The following is a 24,841-nucleotide window of genomic DNA, read 5'->3' as shown; positions in this document are numbered from 1 at the left end:
GGTGGTGAAGCATTCCAGAGCTACTACCTGACAAAGTGACAGTGGTCAGAAATGTAAAATTAAAATATGGCCTGGAGAGCAAGGAGCAGACAGGCTCGGGGAGGGAGGGGTTAAAGGCGCGGCCAGAGCCCCAGAGAGCGCATAGTCGCCCCCCTGGGCAGCACATGGGCTAATCTCGTGTGACTGACCCTCTGCCCCAAAACGTCTATCTACGTGCTCCCCACTGTATCTCCCCAATGCTCCTTAATCGTCATGTAACACGCGCCCAATATCAGACCCCGGAAATCCGGCGCCATTATTCCTAAACGGAAGGTCACAAGACCGTGTCAGAGTCATGTGACCGTGACGTCATGCAGGTCCTGCAGAGAATGTGTGTGAGCGGCTGGAAACCCTGCGGGATAGAACGGCATGTCTGCCCCGGTGGATAGAGGCAGCACCGAGGCCGCGGGGAAGCTGCGCGGGAAGAGTTTAGGGGAACTCGCCGAAATCCTGGCGCGACAGGAGAAGCTGCTGAGTAACAAGTATGAGGCGTCCATTGCTAGTAATGGGGGCAGCACAGCGTGTGCCGTGTGCATGGGGCAGCCCCAGAGCTCAGTGCCAGGTATACATGGTGGCTGGCACACCCTGCTTCACGTCCTCAGCAGTATTTAGTGACTGCCCACAGGGGGGCTATTCCGTGGCTGCTGGTTGCCACTACATATTCTTTATTAAACATATATGTCATTAGACTTTTATGACTTTTCCAATTCTTTAAAGCACCGTTCCTGGTTTTTTTCTTAATTGCGCCGCTGAATGCTTTAAAGGGAACCTGCCACCAGGTTTGGCCGCTATAAGATGCGGCCACCGCCTTTCAGAGCTTATCTACAGCATTCTATAATGCTGTAGATAAGCCCCTGATCCGACCTGAAAGATAAGAAGAATAAGTTGTATTATACTCACCCGGGGGGGTGGTCCGGTCCGATGGGTGTCACGGGTCCGGCGTCTCCCATCTTCTTGTGATGCCGCCCTCCTACTTGCTTCATGGTTCATCGGTATCGCGCTCCTATGCAGGCGCACGTATCTTCCCTATTGAGGGCAGAGCAAATTCCTGCCGTGCGCTGGGTCTCCCTGACCTTTTCCAGCGCCTGCGCACTGCAGTACTTTGCTCTGCCCTCAATAGGACAGATAAGTACGCCTGCATAGGAGCGCGATGCCGGGGACCATGAAGCAGGTAGGAGGGCGGCATCACAAGAAGATGGGAGGCGCCAGACCTGCGACACTCATTGGACCAGACCGCCCCCGAGTGAGTATAATAAAAGTTATTTTTGAGTTCTTTCAGGTCGGATCGGGGGCATTATAGAATGCTGTAGGTAAGCCGTGAAAGGCGGTGGCAGCATCTTATATCGGCCAAACCTGCCGACAGGTTCGCTTTAAATGTACTTCCCCTGCCCTCTGTCTCATAGTCACCTGTGGCTGCCTTTCCAGTGTCGCCCCCGATGGTCTCCATCGAAAAGTGACCTGGCAGCTCAGGAGATCACTTTTCAATCCAAGTCTATGAGAGCCTCGCTCTGGCCTCTTTCTGACACTCATAGATTTACATTGAGCCCTTGTGACAGAACTTCTGACTTACAGCCGCTCAGAAAATGAATCCCCACATGTATTCAGGCTGTCTAGCAGCCACAAATCATGCAGCTTTGGCGACAGAAACTAAATGTCTGAGCACATCCAAATACTCGTAGATCACCCAAACATGCTCGGGAAATCTTGAGTAACGAGTATACGCGCTCATCACTAAGGACTTTTTTTTTTTGACACTAAACTTTATCAGCCCACATCATGGTGACATCTATGTAGATACACAGGACAGTATTATAGACACTGACAGTCTGGCACTAAGTTTACCTTCCTCAAACCTAACATGAAAAATAGGCTTTTTTTTTTTTTTAGCCCAAGTGGTACTTAACTTTCAAGCCATTATATATTTGCTGTGGTTGGGATTTTGAAAAACACCATTTACATGTAGTGCAAAAAATACTGGAGGGAAGAACAAACCCCCTGCTTATGTCTACATCACATTATGTTGTAGCAAATTTTAGCCATAGATATCCCCCGTCACCTCAGTGTAATAGTCTGAAATCCACAGTATGTGAGACCTTTCCCTCTCAAGCACCCTAAAGGGCCCGTCACACTAAGCGATATCACTAGCAATATCGCTATAACGTCACTGGTTTTTGTGACGTATCAGCGATATCGCTGTGTGTGATACTTACCTCCGACCGTCTCCCCCGCTGATTATCGCTGATCGCGCGAGAACGTCCTGGACCGTTTCTCGTCGTCAGCTTCCTGCTGGGCTTCCTGTGGAGAGACGAGCGTGGAGCCGGGTGGGAGGACGCAGGATTGCCTAGTGTGACAGGTAAGTAGCAACCCCCGTCCTCTGCGATGTCACTGGTGAGATCTGCCTGTGTGGCAGCTCACTAGCGACCACTTAGCGATGCACCAGCGATCTTGACCGTGTCATATCGCTGGTCGGGATCGCTGGTGCATCGCTAAGTGTGACAGTACCTTAATATGTTTTGGCTGCCACAGTTGTTTTGATTCATGATTTGCATAACAATTGTAAGGCTTGCATTTGTTTGATTTTATCTATTTTTACGTCTCACAGGAAATTCATTGCAAAACTTCCAGACCAAGGAAAAAAGATTTCAGATTACGCTGAAAAAGTACGAGCAGCCATTGCTGAATATTATAAATGGAAAAAAACCGCAGATCTCCTTTCATCATTCAAGTCACAATTTCAGGAACAACAACATAACATGAAAGAGACTGCTGAAACCTCCCGAGAACAGATGGAGACGGTAACAGAAGTGTCCCCGATTGTGACACAGGGTGAAGAGAACTCATCCAGGCGTGCTAATGTGAATGATGCCGAGGCTGCACATGCCCTGGATACACACAGATCTCTTTCTTCTGTTATAATCAATGATGAGACCCACAATGATGACTGTCACACAGATGAAAATTCGGCAGACGCTCTGGCAAATAGTCTGAAGATGATTAGTATTAAAGAAGGTGGGGATAAGGTGACCAACTCCTCTTTAGGAGCAAGTGGAGCCCAGAAATCTCATTATGTTGAAGTTATAGAAAAAAGGTCAATGAGCCCAGTCCAGAGAAAGGAAAGATTCCGAACAAACAGGTATGAACATTTTGGAGACAAAATGAGTAGCCAGACACTTAAATGGTTTAAATTAAAAACCTTCAGTCAATTTCTTAATTTTATGTCACTTTCTGATTGATAGGGATGAGACATTACTTAAATGCCGTTAAAAGTGTTGGGAGCACTGTTGTGCAGGAACTTTTGGTGCCGAAATGGTCCTAGCAGCTGGATCCCAAATTAATCAAAGTGATGGGACCAGTGATGGGACAGAGATTTTATAATGCAGGAGAGCCAGTTTTGTGTTACTAACACACCAGTTCTCTCCACTACTAGAATTGGCAAACTCATTAAAAAAAACTAAAATCTACTTGGTACAAAGTCAAATTTAAGATCTAAGCCAGTCCAACATGAAAACGGCCTATTTCATTATTTCATAGCTATAGTCGTAACCATTAGCAACTTTGAACAAAAAAGGCAAAATGAGATTTTAGCTAAAGTTGTGTTTTATCGTATATGATCTGTAGACTATTGTAGACTATTCTAATGCTAAGAATTACAAGTCTACAATCCCAGATTATTATTTATTTATACAACACCATTGATTCCATAGTTCTGTAATGAGAAGGGGTTACATACATAGAATCATAGAATCATAGAATCGTAGAGTTGGAAGGGACCTCCTGGGCCATCTGGTCCAACCCCCTGCTCAAAGCAGGATTCGCTAAATCATCCCAGTTAGATGTCTGTCCAGCCTCTGTTTGAAGACTTCCATTGAAGGAGAACTCACCACTTCTCGTGGCAGCCTGTTCCACTCATTGATCACTCTAACTGTCAAAAAGTTTTTTCTAATATCTAATCTGTGTCTCCTCCCATTCAGCTTCATCCCATTGCTTCTAGTCTTTCCTTGTGCAAATGAGAATAAAGTTGATCCTTCTACAATGTGACAGCCCTTTAGATATTTGTAGACAGCTATTAAGTCTCCTCTCAGTCTTCTCTTTTGCAAACTAAACATTCCCAAATCCTGCAACCTTTCCTCATAAGACAGGGTTTGCAGACCGGTCACCATTCTGGTCGCTCTTTTCTGAACTTGCTCCAGTTTGTTGATGTCTTTTTTAAAATGTGGTGCCCAAAATTGGACACAATATTCCAGATGAGGTCTGACCAAAGAGGAGTAGAGGGAAATAATTACTTCACGTGATCTAGACTGTATGCTTCTGTTAATACATCCTAGAATTGCATTTGCCTTTTTTGCTGCTGCATCACACTGTTGACTCATATTCAGTCTGTGATCTATTAGTATACCCAAGTCTTTTTCACATGTGCTGTCACTTAGCCCTATTCCTCCCATTCTATATATGCTTTTTTCATTTTTATTGCCCAGATGTAGTACTTTGCATTTCTCCCTGTTAAAAACCATTCTGTTAGTTGCTGCCCACTTCTCCAGTTTATTTAAATCTTTTTGAATCCTCTCTCTCTCTTCTCTAGTATTAGCTATCCCTCCTAGCTTTGTGTCATCAGCAAATTTAATCAGTTTACCCTCAATTCCTTCATCTAAATCGTTGATAAAGATGTTGAACAATACAGGGCCCAGGACAGAGCCCTGTGGTACCCCACTTGAGACATTCTTCCAACTGGATGTGCAGCCATTTACGACCACTCTTTGGGTCCGATCACTAAGCCAGTTATGAATCCACCTAACAGTTGCCTTGTCCATTCCATACTTAGTCATTTTTTCAATAAGGATTGTATGAGAGACTTTGTCAAATGCTTTGCTGAAGTCAAGATATACTATATCTACAGCATTTCCTTGATCCACCCAATCAGTAATACCATCATAGAAGGAAATTAAATTAGTCTGACATGACTTATTAGTTACAAACCCATGCTGACTCTGTTTAATCACTTCATTCTTATCCAGGTATTGACATACATGTTGTTTAATAATTTGTTCAAAGATCTTTCCTGGTATAGAAGTCAGACTCACCGGCCTATAGTTGCCTGGGTCCACCTTCTTCCCCTTTTTGAAGATAGGAACAACATTTGCTCTTCTCCAGTCTTCTGGCACTTCTCCTGTTCTCCAAGAATTTTCAAAGATTATGGAGAGGGGTTCAAAAATTTCTTCTGCTATCTCCTTCAGTACTCTGGGGTGTAATTCATCTGGACCTGGAGACTTGAATACATTTAGGTTAGCTAAGTGTTTCCTCACTATCTTTCTGTTTATAGATATCCTGGATTCTTCTATTCCCTTAATAGGACAGTGAATAACAGTTGATGTTACATTTCCTTTCTGAGAGAAAACAGATGCAAAATAGGAATTTAAAAGTTCAGCCTTCTCAACATCCTGTCTTACCATTTCATCATTTTCATCCTGTAAAAATCCTATAGCATCTTTGACTTTTCTTTTACTTTTGACATATCCCCAAAATACTTTATTATTGCTTTTGACATCTCTTGCAAGCCTCAATTCATTTTCAGCTTTAGATAATCTGATTTGTGCCTTGCAGGTTCTGCAGACAGCATTCTATTCTTCTTTAGATATGCCTCCTTCTTTCCATTTTATAAACATTTTTTGCTTCCTTTTTAGCATGTGCTTAAGTTCTGTGTTCATCCATCCTGGTTTCCTTAAATGCTTCCTATTCTTCCCTCTTTTTGGAATTGTTAACAACTGTGCTTTGAGAATTTCATTTTTCAAGATTTCCCATCCTTCCTGGACATTTTTGTCTTTAAGGATATCCAGCCATTGGATCCCTCCAATTCTCTTTCTGAATCCCTTAAAATCTGCCTTTCTGAAATCTAACCTTGACGTCTGAGTCTTCACAGGTCTTCCGCCTCTAGTTATCCAAAATTCTAAAATAGCATGGTCGCTACCTCCTAGGGTCCCAGCCACTTTTACCTCCTCAACCATTTCCTCCCTGTTTATAAGGATTAGATCCAAGGTAGCAGTTCCCCTTGTTTTCTCCTTTACCTTTTGGAAGATAAAGTTGTCAGCAAGAGAGGATAAGAATTTCCTTGACCTGTTAGTTTTGCCTGAGAGAGATTCCCAACAAATGTCTGGATAGTTGAAATCTCCCATGACAACTATGTCATATTTTTTGGAGAACTTGGCCATTTGATGCATAAAGAGTTCATCCATATCTTCAGCTTGCACAAGCGGCCTGTAGTAAATGCCTACAATGGTGTCCTTTCCATTGTTCTGTCCTTGTATTCTTACCCAAACAGTTTCCACAGAACTCCCAGTCTCTGAAGCTTCAATCTCTGTGCAGATATACGCATTTCTAACATACAATGCGACACCCCCTCCTCGTTTATCAAGTCTGTTTCTTGCAAATAAGTTGTATCCTTCTAGTCTTGTTTTCCAATCATGTGTATTGTCCCACCAAGTTTCAGTGATTCCAATGACATCATATTTCTTTTCCTGTGTTAGTAGTTCCAATTCTCCTTGTTTGTTGCCCATGCTTTGTGCATTAGTATAGAAACATTTTAGTTTGTGATTGGTTTCTCTTTCTCCAATATTTTTTTTAATTAGATTCTTTCGTCTTTGTTCTTCCTTTCCACTTCTAATAGCAGAGTTCTCAGTAGTATTTGTCAGGTGTATGGCTTTTTCTGGTCTTTTGCTTCCCTTCCCATGTTGTTCTAGTTTAAAGCTCTCCTTACAAGTGTAGCAAGGCGACTTCCAAATACCTGCTTTCCAGTCTTCGTAAGGTGCACCCCATCTCTAGCAAGTAGTCCATCGTATAAGTAGTTCACTCCGTGATCCAGAAATCCAAATCGTTGCTGACGGCACCATCGACGTAGCCAGTTGTTCACCTGCAGAATCTTATTCCACCTCCTTGTTCCATGGCCATCCACTGGGAGGATGGAAGAGAAGACCACCTGCGCTCCCAGTTCTTTCACTTTCTTGCCTAAGTCTTCAAAGTCTCTGCAGATGGTTTCCAGGTTGTTTCTTGCGGTGTCATTTGTCCCCACATGTAGTAGCAGGAATGGGTAGTCATCTGTAGGTCTGAAGAGTCCTGATATCCTGTCAGACACATCTTTAATTTTTGCACCTGGAAGACAGCACATTTCTCTTGAAGTTATATCCGGTCTGCAGATAGCGGCCTCTGTTCCTCTCAACAGGGAATCCCCCATGACCACCACTCTCCGTTTCTTCTTCACAACATTTTTCTTTCTCCATCCAGGAGGACTCTGAAGGCGTACAAGGTTGCTGTTTGTTGGCAAAGTCTTATCCTGATGTATTTCTTCATCGTTTTCCTGCGTGATCTGTATACAAAATACAGATCACTTACAGTAAACAAGCTAACAATGGTAGACGGGCTTACATTCTACAGGATTATGGGGAAAGAGACAGTAGCTCCGGTGGTGGTGAGGTGGCATTGTGGTCATTGCAGGTTGTAAGCTTTATTGAAGAGATAGGCTTTTAGGTTCCCTCTGAAGGATCCAAATGAGGTGGCTGATCAGACTTGTTGGGGCACGGAATTCTTGAGGATGGGGGATATTCGGGAGAAGTCTTCGAGGCAATTGGGGGAGGAACGAATAAGTGTGGAGGAGGTCTTAGGATGACCAGAGATTATGTAAGGGAAGATATCTGGAGATTTGTTTGGAGATGTACGGAGGAGAAAGATTACAGATGGCCTTGTAGGCCAGTGTTAGTAGTTTGAACTGGATATGCTGGGGAATTAGGAGCCAATGATGGGATTTGCAAAGGGGGGAAGTGGAGGAGTAGCAAGGAGAGAGATGAATTGGTCGATCATAGATAATAACAATGTTTATTTTTATAGCGCCAACATATTCCGCAGCATTTTAGAAGAACGTAGGGCATGGGTAGGGTGATAGACTGAGACGAGGGAGGAGATGTAAAGTGATGTGGAAGCATGGAGTGCTTTGTGGGTGAGAATGATAACTTTATATTGTACTCTTTATCGGATGGGCAACCAGTGCAACGACTGGCACATGGAAGAGGCATCGGTGTAGCGGATGGAAACAAATGTTATAGGCTGCTGCATTCAGGATGGATTGGAAAGGGAATAGTTTAGTAAGAGGGAGACCGAGTAGTAAAGAGTTGCAATAGTCCAGATGAGAATGAATAAGTGCTACAGTAAGAGTTTTTGCCGAGTCAAAGGTAATAAAAGGCTTAATTCTAGAGATGTTTCTTGAGGTGTAGGTAACATGAGCGTCGAGTGACCGGATGTGGGGAGTGAAGGAAACATCTGAATCAAAGATAACACCAAGTCAGCAGGCATGTTGCTGGGAAGTAATGGTGAAGCCACACACGGGAATGGCAATATCGGCCATAAGTAGGTCAGTGGAGGGAAGAAACATGAGTTCAGTTTTTGACAGATTGAGTTTTAAAAGGAGGGAGGACATAATATTAGAGACAGCGGAAAGACCAGCAGTGGTATTTTGTAGTAATACAGGGTGATTGTCAGGAGATGAGGTATACAGTTGGGTCTCATCAGCATAGAGATGGTACTGAAAATCAAATCTACTGGTTGTTTGTCCAATAGGGGTGGTGTACAAAGAGAAAAGGAGGGGGCCTAGGACTGAACCTTGAGGAACCCTGACAGTAAGGGGAGAGGAAAAGTAGCCAGAAAAAAGGTGCAGTGAAGGAGCAGTCAGAGAGGTAGGAGGAGAACCAGGATAGAACAGTGTGCTTGAGCCCGATAGAGCAGAGCATAGTGAGGAGGAGCTGGTGACCCACCGTGTCAAATGCTGCAGAAAGGTACAGAAGAATCAGCAGGGACTAGTGACCTTTAGAGTTTGGTGTTAGTAGGACAGTTTCAGTAGAATGTAAAGAGCAGAAACCAGATTGTAAAGGGTCAAGAAGAGAGATTTCTGAGAGATAACGGGTTAGATGGGAGTGGACCAAACGTTCCAGGAGCTTAGAGATGAAGGGAAGTTTGGAGACAGGTCTGTAGTTAGCAGTGCAGTTCTGGTCAAGGGATTTTTTTTTTATTTTAAGTATTGGATGTATGTTGGCATGTTTAAATGAGGAGGGAAAAATACCAAATTAGAGGGAGACTTTAAATATTTTGGTTAGGTGAGTGGTGACAGCAGGTGAAAGGGACTGGAGGAGATGTGAGTGAATAGGGACACTCTTTCAGGTAGTAGGGCGAGAAGATGCAAGGTGCCTGGTCACTTCTTCTCGTGTGACTTGTTCAAAGACAGGAAGTGAGCAAGATGCAGTGCAGAAGGGAGGAGAATGCATAGCAATAAGTGATTAGGAAAAAATTTCCTGTCGGATATAGTACATTTTTTTTTCTTTTAAATAATTGGTCAGATCATCAGCGATGGATGGGGTGGCGGCCTGTGCTGTTTGAGGAGAGAGTGAAAAGTGTTGTGAATGCATTTTCTGGTTCACCTTTGGCTTCTGGTGAGGTGATGGAGCTGGCTGTGCTGACAGAGGAGTAGTGAGTTCTCTATCTGGACTCCCTCTGTTGGTGAAAGGAGGTAATGAAGCTGATCTAAATGGCAGAGACCTGCCACCTGTGGAGGTGGACTGCGATTGGACATCAGGAGTCTCTGACTGGATTTAAGGCAGCCGACTCCCTATTTTCTTGCTGGTGATTTCTCCTGCCTCTGGCTTCTGGTTTCCAGTTCGGTTCCTGCCTTCTCAAAGCTAAGTTTGCCCTGCTATTGTTCATATGAGTTTTGGTCTGGTTACTTAGTTTTCTGTGTTCAGCCAGTCCCAGCTGGGGCTGTGCTGAATTCCCATGTTTGTCTCTGATTATTTCAGTTTGTTTTTGTCCCTGATCAGTTGATCTCTTTTGCGCTGTCTCAGAATATACCTGAGTGCTGATATAGGGATTTGAAGTCTAGCGACTTCAGGGCTTTTTTCTATCAGACGTGTTGGACATCTTTTTGGCAGGGTTTTTTCGGATTGCAGACAGCAGCTTTCCTTTCCTATCCTTTCTAGTTAGTGTGGGCCCCATCGTTTGCTCAACCTATCTCTCTATCTGTGTTTGTGTTTTCATCTTGTTTCACCGACAATACATGTTGGGGGTTGTCTATTGCTTTGGGGTCTGCTCTGGGGCAGTTTAGATTTTCCCTTTTCTTTCTTTAGGCTTATTTAGTTCTCCGGCCGTGACAAGGCATCTAGGACCACTGTAGGCACGCTCCACGGCTACTGCTAGTTGTTGTGGATAAGATCAGGGGTCTGCAATCCGCTAGTTACCAACCTCCGGTTTTCTGGGCTTAGCTTGCTTTTTGTTTTTCCTCCTCGGTGACTCATTCATAACAGAAAAGTGTCAGAGTCCATTAGAGGTATTGGATAATGAGGTAATGAGGGTGTTAAAGTAGGTTTGTTTGAAGAGGTGAAGGGTGGAGTTGTATGTTTTTAGCATAAACTTATAATGGATGAAATCTTCAGCCAGATTGGATTTTTTCCATAGACATTCAGTGTTCCTGGTGCACCGCTCGAGAAAACGTGTTTGCAGCATGTGCCAGGTTGACGCTATCTGTGCCAAGTTTTTATGTGTAGGAGGTGCAGCTTCATCCAGGGCTCTTTGCAGTGTTTCATAGATGACAATGTAGGTGCATATCACACTGTAACATGGGTATGATTTGTAAAGCATAATGACTAGCGATGAGCGAGTATACTCATTGCTCGGGTTTTTCCAAGCATGCGCTAGTGTCCTCAGAGTATTTTGGCGTACTCAGAGATTTAGTTTTTGTCGAAGTAGCTGCATGATTTATGGCTGCTAGACAGCCTGAATACATGAGGGGATTCCTCAACAAACAGGCATTCCTCACATGTATTCAGGCTGTCCAGCAGCCACAAATCATGCAGCTACTTCGACAAAAACTAAATCTCCGAGCACGCCAAAATACTCGGCGTACACCCAAGCAACGAGTATGCTCGCTCATCACTAATAATGACCATAACATCCATAAAATATGTATTAATAGTATAGATACCTCTTTGACATGTTTACAGCATGAATAGTATTACCTATAATGGGGTGTAACTTGCAGAGTTCCCTAGACTCATGTTTTGCAATTGCTTCATCTGGGGGTTCTTCAACCTCCCCTTCATCTTTGCACCCCTTGAGGAAGTGATTTTCCATGAGGATTCTTCCTCAGAAAGCAGCCAAAAATTTCTACAAAAAATGATTGTAAGGCACAGCAATGTAAAAACAACATTGTTGTGGATATGTTCAGTCTTTTGATACTTTTAACCACTTCAGTGTTTGGAAACTGTGAAGTGGTTGAAAGAACCAACATGTTCATTTCTCAAGTGGCTTCATTTGGAAACTACACACTTCTTATAGTTGAAAGTATATGGAAAAGACAAAAAATGACCGCAAAACTGCCAGCGAAGCCAATTGGATTTTAGACATTGTATGCGCATATGACTGCAGCTTGCTGACCCCTAAGGCCATGTGCACAAATTTTGTATTTGGGCAGTATATGTAAGCCAAAATTAGGAGTGAAAAAATCAGAGGACAAGTATAATAGGCCATATTCACACATGTTTCTAACAGTGTGCAGCGTGATTCTGCTCCATTAGTCTCCTGGTGCTGTCGTCACATGACTGCTCATTTGCGATTTGAGGACCTGCGATCATGTGCCACAAGCTTATCTTCCTACTTCTAGCAGGAAAAGTAGTTTGGCACATGATCTCAAGTATACAAATCCCAAATGAGTGTCTGCTGAGGAGGTCATCAAATAGAGCGGACTCACATTGCACACTATTAGGATTCGACAAACTGCAGTCAAATAGACTGCAGAAAAACAAGGCCGGCCCGGATAACCCGGATAAGCTAACATGGGACTGCCTTTGACACTTACCAGATTATAGTTTTCAAATCACAAATGTCAGGCTAGGTATTTTTGTTGGGCGCCGTAAAGCAGTGTTATTCCTTTAAGATCTTTGTAACCAAAGCCATTATTTTATTTTTTTTTTTTAGATTGCCATCAGACTCAAACAGCTCAACTCCAAATCAATCACCAGGAGATAAAGCACTTACATTGTCTGCAGAACAGAGAAAATTACATGACCGGAAACATCTGGATGACATCACTGCCGCTAGACTTCCTCCACTTCATCACTCTCCAGCCCAGTTACTACCTCTAGAGGAATCTCTCACACTTCAGATAGATCAAAAAAATATTTATGAGGTATTTTTTTTTTCTCCAGACAGCAAGGCTTCTAAAAATTGAAGGCGATGGCATATCCTAGTGCAGGAAATCAAAACAGCAGTGTGATCACTCATGTCACTGAGTTTGTAGATCTCATAAAAGAGCAGAAGTATCTTTATTGCAGCCCATGAGTGACAAGGCCTTGTAGCATATTGGTCACACTGGCCAATACAAATTAAAAAATTGCCTTTATTGCGTAAATATCAAATTTGCCTTGCGCTTGGTGCTTAATGACGGGGCCAATCATTTTATATACTCCTTCCTAATTGCTTGTTTTTCCTCTATCTCCACCCCCCCCCCCACCTTTGATAGTTATGGCTTGATGGAGCCAGAGAAGGCTGGACATAGATGGAAAAGGTGGCATGGTGTAGATAAATGGTTAACCACGCCATGATGCACCGAGCGCCTGTTCTTGGTTTGAACAGTGTGTCTCTTTAAGTCTAGGATCACAAGACCGTATTTTCTATTATCCGAGACAATCGGTCTGACTATGCTAATCACACTCTGATCAGAGTTTGAACAAAATGTCATCCAATTTTCTCAGATGAGAAGATGGGAACAAAACATTTCTCTTTCTCGTTCGCCTTATTGGGGGACACAGAGACCATGGGTGTATGCTGCTGCCACTAGGAGGCTGACACTATGCACAAAAGAAGGTTAGCTCCTCCTCCGCAGTGTACACCCCACCGACCGGCAGGAAATTCCTCAGTTTTAGCTTAGTGTCAGTAGGAGGTGGACACGGGTCTTTCTTAGACCCTTATCTACCTCAATGTGCGTCGTTTTTTCTTTCAGGTAATCCGGAGGGATACAGAGTGAAGAGTCACATCTGTAGTCCCACAAAGAGACTATGAGTACGGCGTGTACTACCACCCCGTATCCTCATAGGTCTCTACAGCAGGACCAAGAGCCCCCTAACACGGATGTGTGCCAGGCGATCCAGATGGTCCTCGTTCCCACCCACTCGCCTACCAGAGCCTGTCGGTCGGATGAGGCGCGGATACTCTTCTACAGGAATGACAACACACTGGATGAAGGTACCTTTATTCACAGGTTACATCAGAGACGGATCAGGCAGGGTAAGTATGAGGCCCCGAGTCCCATTCTCCTCAGCAGCTCCAGACACGGATCCTTCGGGAGAGGTCACTGTGGCAGTGCTGCGACGCCTCCGCGCCGCCCCGTGCCTTAAGGCGGCCGCCACATTTAATTTAGGCCCCCGCTTGTTAACGGCCTGTTCTGCCGCAACTTCGCCCCCACTGCATTCATAGGCGGGTTTTTCTCCTGCCCGGCCCCAGTGATCCTCGGGAGTGGTCACCGCGGCAGTGCTGCGGGGCCTCCGCGCCGCCCCGCGCTGACAGGCGGCCGCCTCATCTAATCCAGGCCCCGGCTTCATCTTGGGCCTTGTCCTGCGTCGCGGCCACGCCCCCCGCCGCCTTTCTCGGGCGGGCTTTCCTCCCGCCCGCTTTAAGCCCGCCCACCGCCTTCTCTCCTCACTCTAGGTCTCCCTGAGGCGGCGCTGTCTCCACCCACTCCCAGTCTGGCTATTCCATAGGATGGCGCCATTTTTAGCATCGGCGGTTAGTCTCGCCCATCTTCTTCCTCGGTCTCTGCAGGGAAGTGCGCGCTTCCTGCTCTGTTCTCAGGCTGCCGCCTTTTTCGCAGCCTGTCAGCCGGACGCTGTCCTATCTCCCGTGCCCCCTGCAAGCCCAGACGAGCCGTGCATCTTCATTTGCTGGAAGCTGCGACAGGACACCGGACCGTGAGTAGCTCTGCGACTGCAGACTGACACCCTCCTCTGCCTCCTGTCCCCCAACCTTCCGGCACTGCTTAAGTGACTGTCCGTCAGTATGTCTAATTCTAAGTCTGACCGCTCTCGTCCTCCTGCCTCCTCTTGCACCTTAGTTAAGTACTTTGCGTGCTCTTCTTGCAATCACAAACTTCCCTCAGATCAGTCCACTCCCCTCTGCCTAGACTGCAGCAATCCGATTCAGCCTGACGCCGTCCAGGAGCCATCTACTGCTCCATGCGAGAGTGAACCCCCCATTCCTAGCTGGTCTTCGTCTCTATCACAATCAGTGGCAGACCTCACTAAGGTGTCTCAGTCCCTAGTAGTCGTTTTCGATAAGTTGCCCCTGGACATTTCTGCAGGGTCCAGCAGGTCTCAAGAGATTCCATTTGAGCCAGCCAGTGTTAGTCGCAAAAGACCCAGGCAGGATCTCCAGCCGGAATCCTCTCCTTGTCCCATCTCACCGCATAGTCCTCAGCAGCTTCCCTCCCGGGCCTCCTCTCCCGAGTCAGGTGAAGCGTTCTCGGACAGGTCACCTGAGGGGATTTTAGAGCTGGATTCGGACCAGGATGCGAATATGAAGGTTACGGTGCAGGACCTCATTGCAGCGATTCACCATACCTTCGACATTGCTGACTCCCCTGCGAAATCCTCAGATCAGGTTTCGTTCAGACGGGCGGAAATACCCTCCAGGGTATTTCCTTTCCATTCCGAGTTTGGAAAGATTTTTACCAAGGAAAGAGAAGCTCCGACCAGACTCTTTCAAAGAGGAAAGCATCTCGGCGTGCTGTACCCGTTTGCCAAAGAGCTCACGGACAACTGGTCTGCTTCTCCCTCGGTGGACCCACCCGTGTCCAGACTTTCTAATAACACGGTTCTCCCGCTTTCAGGTGTGGCGTCTTTAAAGGATTCTAATGATAGGATTATAGAATCCCTAGCAAAGTCTGCATTCGAAGCGGCTTCAGCGGTGGTATGTCCAATCTTTGCTTCATCTTGGGCAGCAAAGGCCATAGCTACTTGGGCAGAGGATCTTCGTAAGGGCATCCTAGATAAAGCACAACCAGAGCGTTTGGCCGATCTCGCCAATCAGATCTCCCATAAGGGGGATTATATGCTTTCTGCTTCTTTGGATGACGCATCCTGCGCGGTTCAGGCGTCAAGCAACGTAGTGGCAATCCGACGTACGATTTGGCTCAAGGCCTGGCAGGCGGACTTGTCTTCTAAGAAGTCTCTTACTAATCTGCCTGTTCAGGGAGTGCGCCTCTTTGGATCCCAATTGGATCAGATTATTAAGGATGCCAATGGAGGCATGAGTTCCCTCCTCCCTCAGTTGAAGCCTCGCAGACCTCCACTAAGGCGTCAGTTTCGTCCCTTTCGGGCTTTCCGCCGTTTCAATACGGCGGAGAACCCTTCCAACCAACAGAGACCGCAGGCACGTCAGGATAGAAAGAAAGTTTCCTTCAGACCCACCCCCTCCTGGCGATCACACTCTTCCCAGGGCAGACCATCCAGATCCAGATCTGGACGGTCCACATCAGCATGACTATCGTTGGACTTCCGAGGGTCCCTTCCAATTGGGGCGTCGACTCCTCTTCTTCAGGGACGTCTGACTGGCCTCAGTGGAGGACGCTTGGGTCAGGGAGGTTGTATCGTCAGGATACAAGATAGAGTTTGTTTCTCGTCCGTGAGATCGTTTTTTCGAATCCCGCCCTCCAAAAGATCCAGCCTTGATCCCGGGGTTCTTTACAGCCATCGCCTCTCTCCTCAGTTCCGGGGTGATTGTGCCCGTTCCCGAGGCGGAGCGTTTCACAGGGTTTTATTCGAACATCTTTGTGGTGCCGAAAAAAGACGGGGCGGTCCGACCAATCTTGGATCTCAAGCTACTCAACAAAAGAGTCCGCCTCCGCCACTTCCGGATGGAGTCGGTTCGTTCGGTAATCGCTTCCATGGAGGAGCAGGAATTCATGTGTTCAATAGACATCTAAGATGCCTATCTACATGTTCCCATATTCTCCGGACATCAGGAGTTCCTGCGGTTTGCGATTCGCCAGGAACATTACCAGTTCGTCGCGCTGCCCTTCGATCTCGCCACCGCACCCAGAGTCTTCACAAAGATCATGGCTGCGTTGATGGCCTTGTTTAGGATCAGAGGTCTCGTCCTTTTTCCGTACCTCGGCGACATTCTGATCAAAGCTTCCTCTTTTCAACAGGCTCGCCTAAGTCTGACGATCGTCTTAGACACTCATTCCAATTTCGGGTGGATCGTCAACAGGAAAAAGTTCTGTCTGGTTCTTACTCAGCGGCTTGTGTTTCTGGGTCTACTGTTCGACACTCGTCGGGCAAGGGTCTTTCTCCCACAAGAGAAGATTCTTTCCCTGCAGCAGGATGTACGATCGCTGCAGATCACACGATTTCCGTCCCTCCGAACAACCATGAGGGTCCTGGGAAAGATGGTGGCGGCGATAGAGGCAGTTCCCTTTGCCCAATTTCACGCCAGACCTCTCCAACACGCCATCCTGTCGAGGTGGAACAGGTCGGCTCTGTCCCTGGATCGTCCTGTTCGTCTTTCACACCGGATCAAACGGTCACTCAACTGGTGGTTGACGTCACCTCTCATTTCCTTGGGACGGTCTTTTCTTCCCATTCACTGGCAGATTGTAACAACGGATGCCAGCCTCCTCGGCTGGGGGGCAGTGTTCCGCAATCACACTGTTCAGGGTCGATGGTCGTCTCAGGAATCGGCTCTGCCGATCAACATCCTAGAGATACGAGCGATTCATCTGGCTCTCGTTCACTGGGAGAGGCTCCTCAGGGGCCTGCCTGTCCGGATTCACACAGACAATGCCACAGCTGTGGCATATGTCAACCGCCAAGGAGGGACACGGAGTGTCTCAACCCTAGCAGAAGTGTCCAAGATTCTTCATTGGGCAGAGGTTTCCGTGCCGACGATTTCCGCGTTACACATTCCCGGCGTAGACAACTGGGCCGCCGATTTTCTCAGCCGCGAGGGTCTCGCGGTGGGAGAGTGGTCCCTACATCCGGAGGTGTTTCATCTGCTCTGCCGTTGATGGGGAACCCCGGACGTAGATCTGCTGGCGTCTCGCCTCAACAGGAAAGTCCCACAGTTTGTATCCAGGTCTCGAGACCCTATGGCTGTGGGCGCCGACGCTCTGGCCATCCCTTGGTCGCAGTTCCAACTCCCCTACCTGTTTCCTCCCCTGCCTCTTCTTCCCAAACTGTTGAAGAAGATCAAAGCAGAAGGAATCCCAGTCATTCTCATCGCCCCAAATTGGCCCAGAAGGTCTTGGTTCGCGGACATTGTCAATCTTCTCGCGGACGCCCCCTGGAAGCTTCCAGATAGGGCAGATCTGCTGTCTCAAGGCCCGATTTGCCACCCCAATTCTCGGTCGCTCAATTTAACGGCGTGGCTGTTGAGTCCGAGGTTTTGAAACGGGCAGGATTTTCCGATCGAGTAATTCATACCATGATCCGAGCCAGAAAGCCATCATCTTCCAAAATTTATTACCGTGTCTGGAAGACCTATTTCACTTGGTGCGAGGCCAATGACATCGCGCCCATGTGCTTTTCCCTCCCTTCGGTTCTGGCGTTTCTTCAGGCAGGGCCGGATGCGGGGCTTGCCCTCAGCTCTTTGAAGGGTCAGGTTTCGGCGCTGTCCATTTTATTTCAGAAGACGTTGGCCTCCCGTCCTCAGGTCAAGACCTTTCTTCAAGGCGTGGCTCACACGGCTCCTCCGTTCTGAGCGCCCGTAGATCCTTGGGATCTTAATCTGGTTCTCGAGGTTCTGCAGGGTCCTCCTTTTGAACCTCTCAGGGATGTTTCCCTTTCTCTCCTTTCTTGGAAGGTGGCCTTTCTGGTGGCCATCACTTCCATCCGGCGCGTGTCGGAATTGGCGGCTCTTTCTTGCCGTTCCCCTTTTTTGGCACTCCACCAGGATAAGATAGTTCTGCGGCTTCCGCCCTCTTTCCTGCCTAAGGTGGTGTCCTCTTTCCACCTCAATGAGGATATTGTTCTTCTGTCCGAGTCCAACTCATCCTAGGGAGCGGTCCTTGAACAAGCTGGATGTGGTCAGGGCGATGAGAGTCTATCTATCCAGGATGACTTCCTTGCGAAAGACAGAGTCTCTTTTCATCATTCCAGATGGGGCGCGGAAAGGTCACCCAGCTTCAAAGGCCACTATTGCTCGCTGGATCTTGGAGGCCTACCGAGTTAAGCATCGAGTGGCTCCTCCAGGGATCAGAGCGCACTCTACCCGGGCAGTGGGTGCCTCCTGGGCGGTACGCCACAGGGCTTCCGCGCTGCAGCTTTGCAAAGCTGCAACCTGGTCGTCGGTTCACACGTTTGTGAAATTCTACAATGTCCACACCTACGCTTCGGCGGACGCCAGCCTAGGTAGGAGGATTCTGCAGGTGGCGGTGGTGAGTCCGCTGGCCTGATGGAAGTTTGTTTTCCCACCCCAGGGACTGCTTTGTGACGTCCCATGGTCTCTGTGTCCCCCAATAAGGCGAACGAGAAAACAGGATTTTTTGGGTTGCTTACCGTAAAATCTGTTTCTCGGAGCCTTCATTGGGGGACACAGCACCCTCCCATGTTCTGCAACTCCTGTTATGTTTGTTGGTTGTTTACAGTTGAGTTGTCCTGTTTTCAATCTATTCTGTTACTTCTACTGCTTTCTCACTAACTGAGGAATTTCCTGCCGGTCGGTGGGTGTACACTGTGGAGGAGGAGCTAACCTTTTTTTTGTGCATAGTGTCAGCCTCCTAGTGGCAGCAGCATACACCCATGGTCTCTGTGTCCCCCAATGAAGGCTCCGAGAAACAGATTTTATGGTAAGCAACCCAAAAAATCCTGTTATCTTTATTCTGTCAGTCCATGAAAATTGGACTTCACTTGGATGTTATGTGAATGCTGTCCGATTTATTTATTTATATTTTAGCGGACTCATTGATTTGCATGACCTAGTGCGATCCAATTTACAATTGCAAATCGTGCACGCTGACCTTTTTTTGCTTGGACAGACTCGATCTGAGGAAAGAATCTGACGTGCATGGCTCCATTAAATACCATCAGTCAGAGTGTGATAGTGTTTTCTCTGATCACATTCGGCCCAAAATATGGTCAGGGCAAAAGTGGTCCCTGTTGTTTTCCACTTTCCTGGTATGCATGGCTCCCCCATCCTGTCCTGGTATGCATAGCTCCTTATCCCCTATCCTTGTACGAATGGTTCCCATTTAAAAAAAAAAAAACATCCTGCTCACCTTCCACTCGCCCTCTCAGCATCTCGTTGGTCCCGGCACCACGCAGCATGTCATTGGTCCCGGCGCCGGCAGCTCTTCCTGTGCCGAGTGATCACATGGCCCCCCTCATTAAGGTAATGAATATTCCCTCCACACCTATGGGAGTGGAGAGGCGTGCATATTCATTACCTAAATGAGGGGGGCCACGTTCAGCACAGGAAGAGCTGCTGGCACCGGAAGCAACGAGATGCTGCGAGGACGCCGGGACCAGCGAGATGCTGCAAGGGTGCACAGGAGGGTGAGTAGGATGTCTTCTGGAAGCCGGCGGGTGTCACTGTGCGCTATAAGAGAAATGAATATTCATTTCTCTTTAGCAGCAGCACAGGCTTTAGCCACAGCCGCCGACTTCTGCCTCTGTCACCCGCCACTCCCCCTCTCCCGCTGGTTTCTGGGACAATTTACTCGTGTATAAGCCAAGGGGGATGTTTTCAGCACAACAAAATGTGCTGAAAAAGTTTTGCTTATACACGAGTATATATGGTAAGTAGATAGCAATGCAAATGACAGCACACCCCTCTTTAAACTTGGACTGCCTAGAGCAGCAGAATTAGGTACAGGTAACGAGGTCGGAATACTACAATCCGGCGAGTCCAAAAGTGGATAATACTTCATTTTATTGTTCCATCATAAAAGCCTTATGTGTAATAGGACAGGATGCAGACAAACACATTGACGCTTTTCAAGGGAGCGTGACAAGCAGAGATGCTCTTAACCCCTTTCTGATGTTTTGAACAGCTGACATGTGCCTCTAACAGCTGCGGGTGGATTCGCGATAAATGCCGTTGAAAACCTGTTAAATGCCGCTGTCAGTCTCTGTGAAAGTGGCATTTAACTTACGCTTCAGGCAAGCGCGCCGGAAATCCTGCTCGTCGCTTGATCGCGGGTCACCGATGGCTTGGCATGACAACCAGAGGTTTTCCGCAGACCTCTATGGTTGTCATAGCCAGATTGCTATGAGCGCCGCCCAGCATTGAGCATTTCTGCTACATACAAGCGATTTGATCATCGCCTGTATGTAGCAGAGACGATCGGACAACTGCAGCTTCTAGTCTCCCATGGAGACTATTGAAGCGTGCAAAATGTAAAAAAAAAAAAAAAAAATGTTTAAAAAAAATATTTAAAAGTTTAGATCATCCCCTTTCTCCCCATTCAAAATAAAAAAAAAAAAAAAAATCAAACAAACACATATTTGAAATTGGCGTGTTCAGAATCTCCTGATCTATCAATATAAAAAAAGAATTAACCTGATCGGTAAACGGCATAACAAGAAAAAAATTAAAAATGCCAGAATTATGTCTTTTGGTTGCTGCTACTTTGCAGTAACGGGCGATCAAAAGATCATATACACACCAAAATGGTATCAATAAAACATCAGCTCGGTGCCAAAAAAATAAGCCCGCACTCAGCCCCAAATCACGAAAAATGGAAACTCTACGGGTCTCATAAAATGATGCCTTTTTTTTTTTCACCACTTACTTAAAAAAGAACCTAGATATGTTTGGTGTCTACGAACTCGTAATGACCTGGAGATTCATAAGGGTAGGTCAGTTTTATCATTTAGTGAGCATGGTACTAAAAAACGAAAACTGGGATTGCACTATCTTTGCAATTTCACCGCACCAAAAGTACAACTCGTCCCGCAAAAAAACAAGCCCTCACATGGCCATTTGGCCTAAAAATAAAAAAGTTATAGCTCTGGGAAGTAGGGGAGCGAAAAACGGAAATGCAAAAGTGGATAATGGCCTGGGGTTAAGGGGGTTAATCACAGACAATGTGTGAATATTGACCATTTCGATACATGAGCCAATTGCAGGTACTATCCACTCAATTGTTCCTTGACTAGAGAAAAGGAAAGTACAATTGTCATAGTTGGTCACACTGTCCTATCAGACCGTGATGCTTGAACCTATGCAATAATAAATTCTACTATTTCTTTGCTGTTTTACGCATAGAGCTGTGTGCTCACATTTAGTATTTGCAGCAGATTTTTTGGCTGGCAGGAAAAACTCTGCATAAAATACTCGTGTTTTTTGAGTTTTTATTTACATTATTTCCGATTAATTTGAATATGTGTAAAACTCTGTAAAAAGGCTCAAAAGAATTGACATGTTGCACATTTGAAAGAACACTTTGGTTCAAATTTGCAAGGAATAAAAAGCAGCATGTGACGTCAGAAATTTCATTCACCTTGCTGGTACTGTAAAACATTGCTTTTTTTTTTTTTTTTCCTGAGGCAAATTTTCAGAGTGTGAACAAGCCCTTAGACACGTTTTTGGGTAATTTTGCATTAACACGTGAAAAAAAAAGTTGGTTGGCCAAGTGTCAGACTGTAAAAATAGAGAGAATTGCGTATCGTAAACCTATATGTATAACTTGCATGCATGTTGATCCTATATTATCACATGCAGGACTGCTGCGTTCTTCCTTTGGTCAATTCACTGCAGTGCAGTTTGCAGACAGTGTTTTAGTATGCTGTATGCTCTCCCACACATGTAGGGAATATGTGAATATATGAGCCCTCCTTGTATATCTCCTATAATAAACGCCATATTCTTGCTGTGATTTTTTTTTATTTTTTTTATATATCTCCATAGGAAAAACAAGCTAAGCTTGCAGCACAAAAACTGTTCCAGAAGCTGAACATTGAAATGAAGCCTTTTAGTCCTGAAGGAGATTCATACGTGAAATACAGAGATCACAGAGACGAAGACAAATTTGGGACCGAAGAATAACCTGCAGATGACGAGCAAAGAATGGACTGTGCAGTTATCGATTTTTCGCCCTTGTATACAGTAACATTACCCATTATTGCTATATGCACCGTACAAGAATGTACTGTAGGAGGTATGATTGGGCAAATGCATGCACTGCTTAATTTTGTTTTCCTACTGTGTTATTCGGTGTGAGATTTCCACCTAATGAAATGCTTTCACAAATGTAAGGTGACTCCACTATAAGGCATAACGAGACATGGACTTCTTAGGGTGTGTGCACATGCTGCGGATCTGCAGCGGTTTTGGTCCTGCGGTTCCGCAGTAGTTTCTGCTGCGGTGTACAGTAGCATTATAACCTATGGAAAACAAAATTTCAAATTTCAATCAGCAGAAAGAAATGACATGTCAAATCTTTCTGCGGATTCCGCTGCGGTTTACCATCTGCTCCATTGTAGAGATGATAAACCGCGGGGTAATCCGCAGATAAACCGGTCTTCTGACCTGCGGATTTTACTAAATCCGCGCGGACAATTCCGCAGAGCATTCCGCAGCGTGTGCACACACCCTTAGCTAGTGATACCACTTTTTATAGGCATCCATATCCACATTGGTACCAACTATTTTACACTATAACCTTACAACTTCTGACATTGCTACATTAAAGGTTTAATAGGTTTGTTTTCCGTCAGACGTCACTAATTTCACAATGTTGACGGTTTGGAACGCCGAGCTGTTTATACTGGTGATCTGATTTATCTGCCATTATGCTGCCTGTGATCACCATCTTCTCTATCCAAATAACTGAATCTGGCAACGCTAATATATTATTTATCCTGAAAAGTTACGTATGTGTTAGCCAGTGAAACACAATTTCTGATTGCACGCTCAATGTCACAGGCAGAGTTAAAGGGGCTCACGCCCTGTTGTGTCAAATGGATATTCTCCTTAAGTGATGACCTTCCATTCAAAGTCTTTATGCCATTGCCCTGCTGTTAGAACTACATCGACGCCCTGTTATATGGGGGTTGCCTTCCTCCTACTCCACTTGCGTGCCATATGTGTTCAGTAGGTTACAATGGAAGAGGTTGGGGTGGCGGTGCACACAGGCTGGGAGGGAGAAGGCTTCACTGCAGAGACATTTGGGAATTCTGAGAAATGTAGTTTTAAGTTTTTCATTGCAAATGGCACATTTTGATTAAAAACCTGTAAATTTGGTTCATAAACTGATTTCTTTTTCTTTACCCTCTTACCGACATGACCCGATATGTAGGCTCCCTGTGCTTCATGACGTTACTCCTATGGAAGCCACCCCCGTTGTTGGTATTCATAGAGGAGTGATTTTTGTTGTGCACAGCAAGACTGGTGTTGCTGTATTTAGTACAAGTGATCGGATGCAGCACTTAGAAGAAAGAGAAAAAAAAAAGCCCAGTCAGGAAGGGCATTTTTTAATGGTCCCATCCTCCAGCACCTCATAGTGTAACTTCCTGGATTGCTGTGAGTGCATCATGCTTAAGATTAGAGACTTTTTAGATTTTTTGTGGAGTAAGGCTTTATTATTTTTCTTAATTATGTGCTGTAAAATAAAGCTTATTTTTAGAAATATTCTACTAGCATAATATTGTGGGTAAAAATATCTAAAATAATTATGACAGTACTGCAGTGTCTAAAGTGGGTATAGTTCCTGTAGGATACAACCTGCTATATGGGCTGGTGGGTTTCAGATGTTGACTGAGATACAAACTGAATAATGGTGGCTCCTGTTACTTTCCAATTGGAAAGCGCAATTGAAGGTATAGTGCTTCCTAGTAAGGAGGGAAGTAAGGAAAACCATCAGTACGTGTGGACTTAGTCTTCAGTAGTTGGGCAAGATAAGCTTCCTGGAAAACCATCACTTCCTATCAGAGCCAAGGCTTTCACAGACTAGATATGTGAATCACTAGCGATTTAGCTTGTCGGCATCACTCGGAGCAAACTATTTACTACATATGAAGCAATGAAGTCTAAAATATGTATTAGTGTTCTATTTTAACCTGCATTTACTGCCTGCCAAGTGCCAACCACCATACACAGGAATACATTCTCTTTTTGTATAACTGGTATAACATCGTTGTATTCACGTCTTGACGTAAACTTTCCATATCCGCTAAGCCTTAGCAGTTAATGCTCTGTGCTCTTATGGGGTTATGGGCAGTTTTGACGCTGCAGAATGTCTGCACCTGTTATGCAAATAAGTGGACACGGATTTACGTGTTTTACACATACAGATATTCTTAATGCAGATCTATGGGGAACATCCGCATGAGTACCCACAAGAGAAATTGACATGCTGCTGATCTGAAAGATGCGCCACATATCAGTGTCCACAAATGATCCGCAGGTGCACATAGACGCAGAGTAGACGTGGGATTTCTTGAAATCCCATCCACTTTGCTCTAACATCTGGCTGCTGCGTTTTTGACGCTGCATAAATACGCATTGTCAAAACTGCAGAAAGTCCTGAACGTGGGAACAGACCCTCAGTCACACACAACACAGTTTGCTCAGTAATTTTAGTGAACTGATTTATTTTTCCATTTATTAATATATTACATACATTCTTAAAAAAAAAAAAAATTCGAATTATTTCCCAGTCAAAAATTTCCAGCGACAGGCGCAGCTGTTTGTAACGGTAAGCTGTGCCTGCCGCTGATTGGATCAGCGGCAGGCGCAGGCCTTAATCTGTAAAAAAGAGAATTAAAATAAAGTTATTCTCACCTTC

At 45.6% G+C, this 24,841-nt stretch overlaps 1 protein-coding gene across 1 annotated transcript; it reads left to right on the top strand.

The window, feature by feature from the left end:
• The first annotated feature begins 287 nt into the window (after positions 1–287).
• On the top strand, positions 288–24,841 carry POLR2M (RNA polymerase II subunit M). The gene is made up of 4 exons (XM_073586980.1): positions 288–521; positions 2,642–3,172; positions 12,040–12,250; positions 21,964–24,841. Exons 1-4 carry the CDS (start codon positions 409–411, stop codon positions 22,099–22,101), a joined length of 993 nt encoding a protein of 330 aa, XP_073443081.1. The 5' UTR covers positions 288–408; the 3' UTR covers positions 22,102–24,841.

The sequence above is a fragment of the Dendrobates tinctorius genome, unplaced genomic scaffold (assembly GCF_039654945.1).
Source record: "Dendrobates tinctorius isolate UK_male_01 unplaced genomic scaffold, ASM3965494v1 ptg000097l, whole genome shotgun sequence".
NCBI classification, from domain to species: domain Eukaryota; kingdom Metazoa; phylum Chordata; class Amphibia; order Anura; family Dendrobatidae; genus Dendrobates; species Dendrobates tinctorius.
Note: the sequence above shows the minus strand (reverse complement) of the source record. Positions and strands in the feature narration are given on the sequence as shown.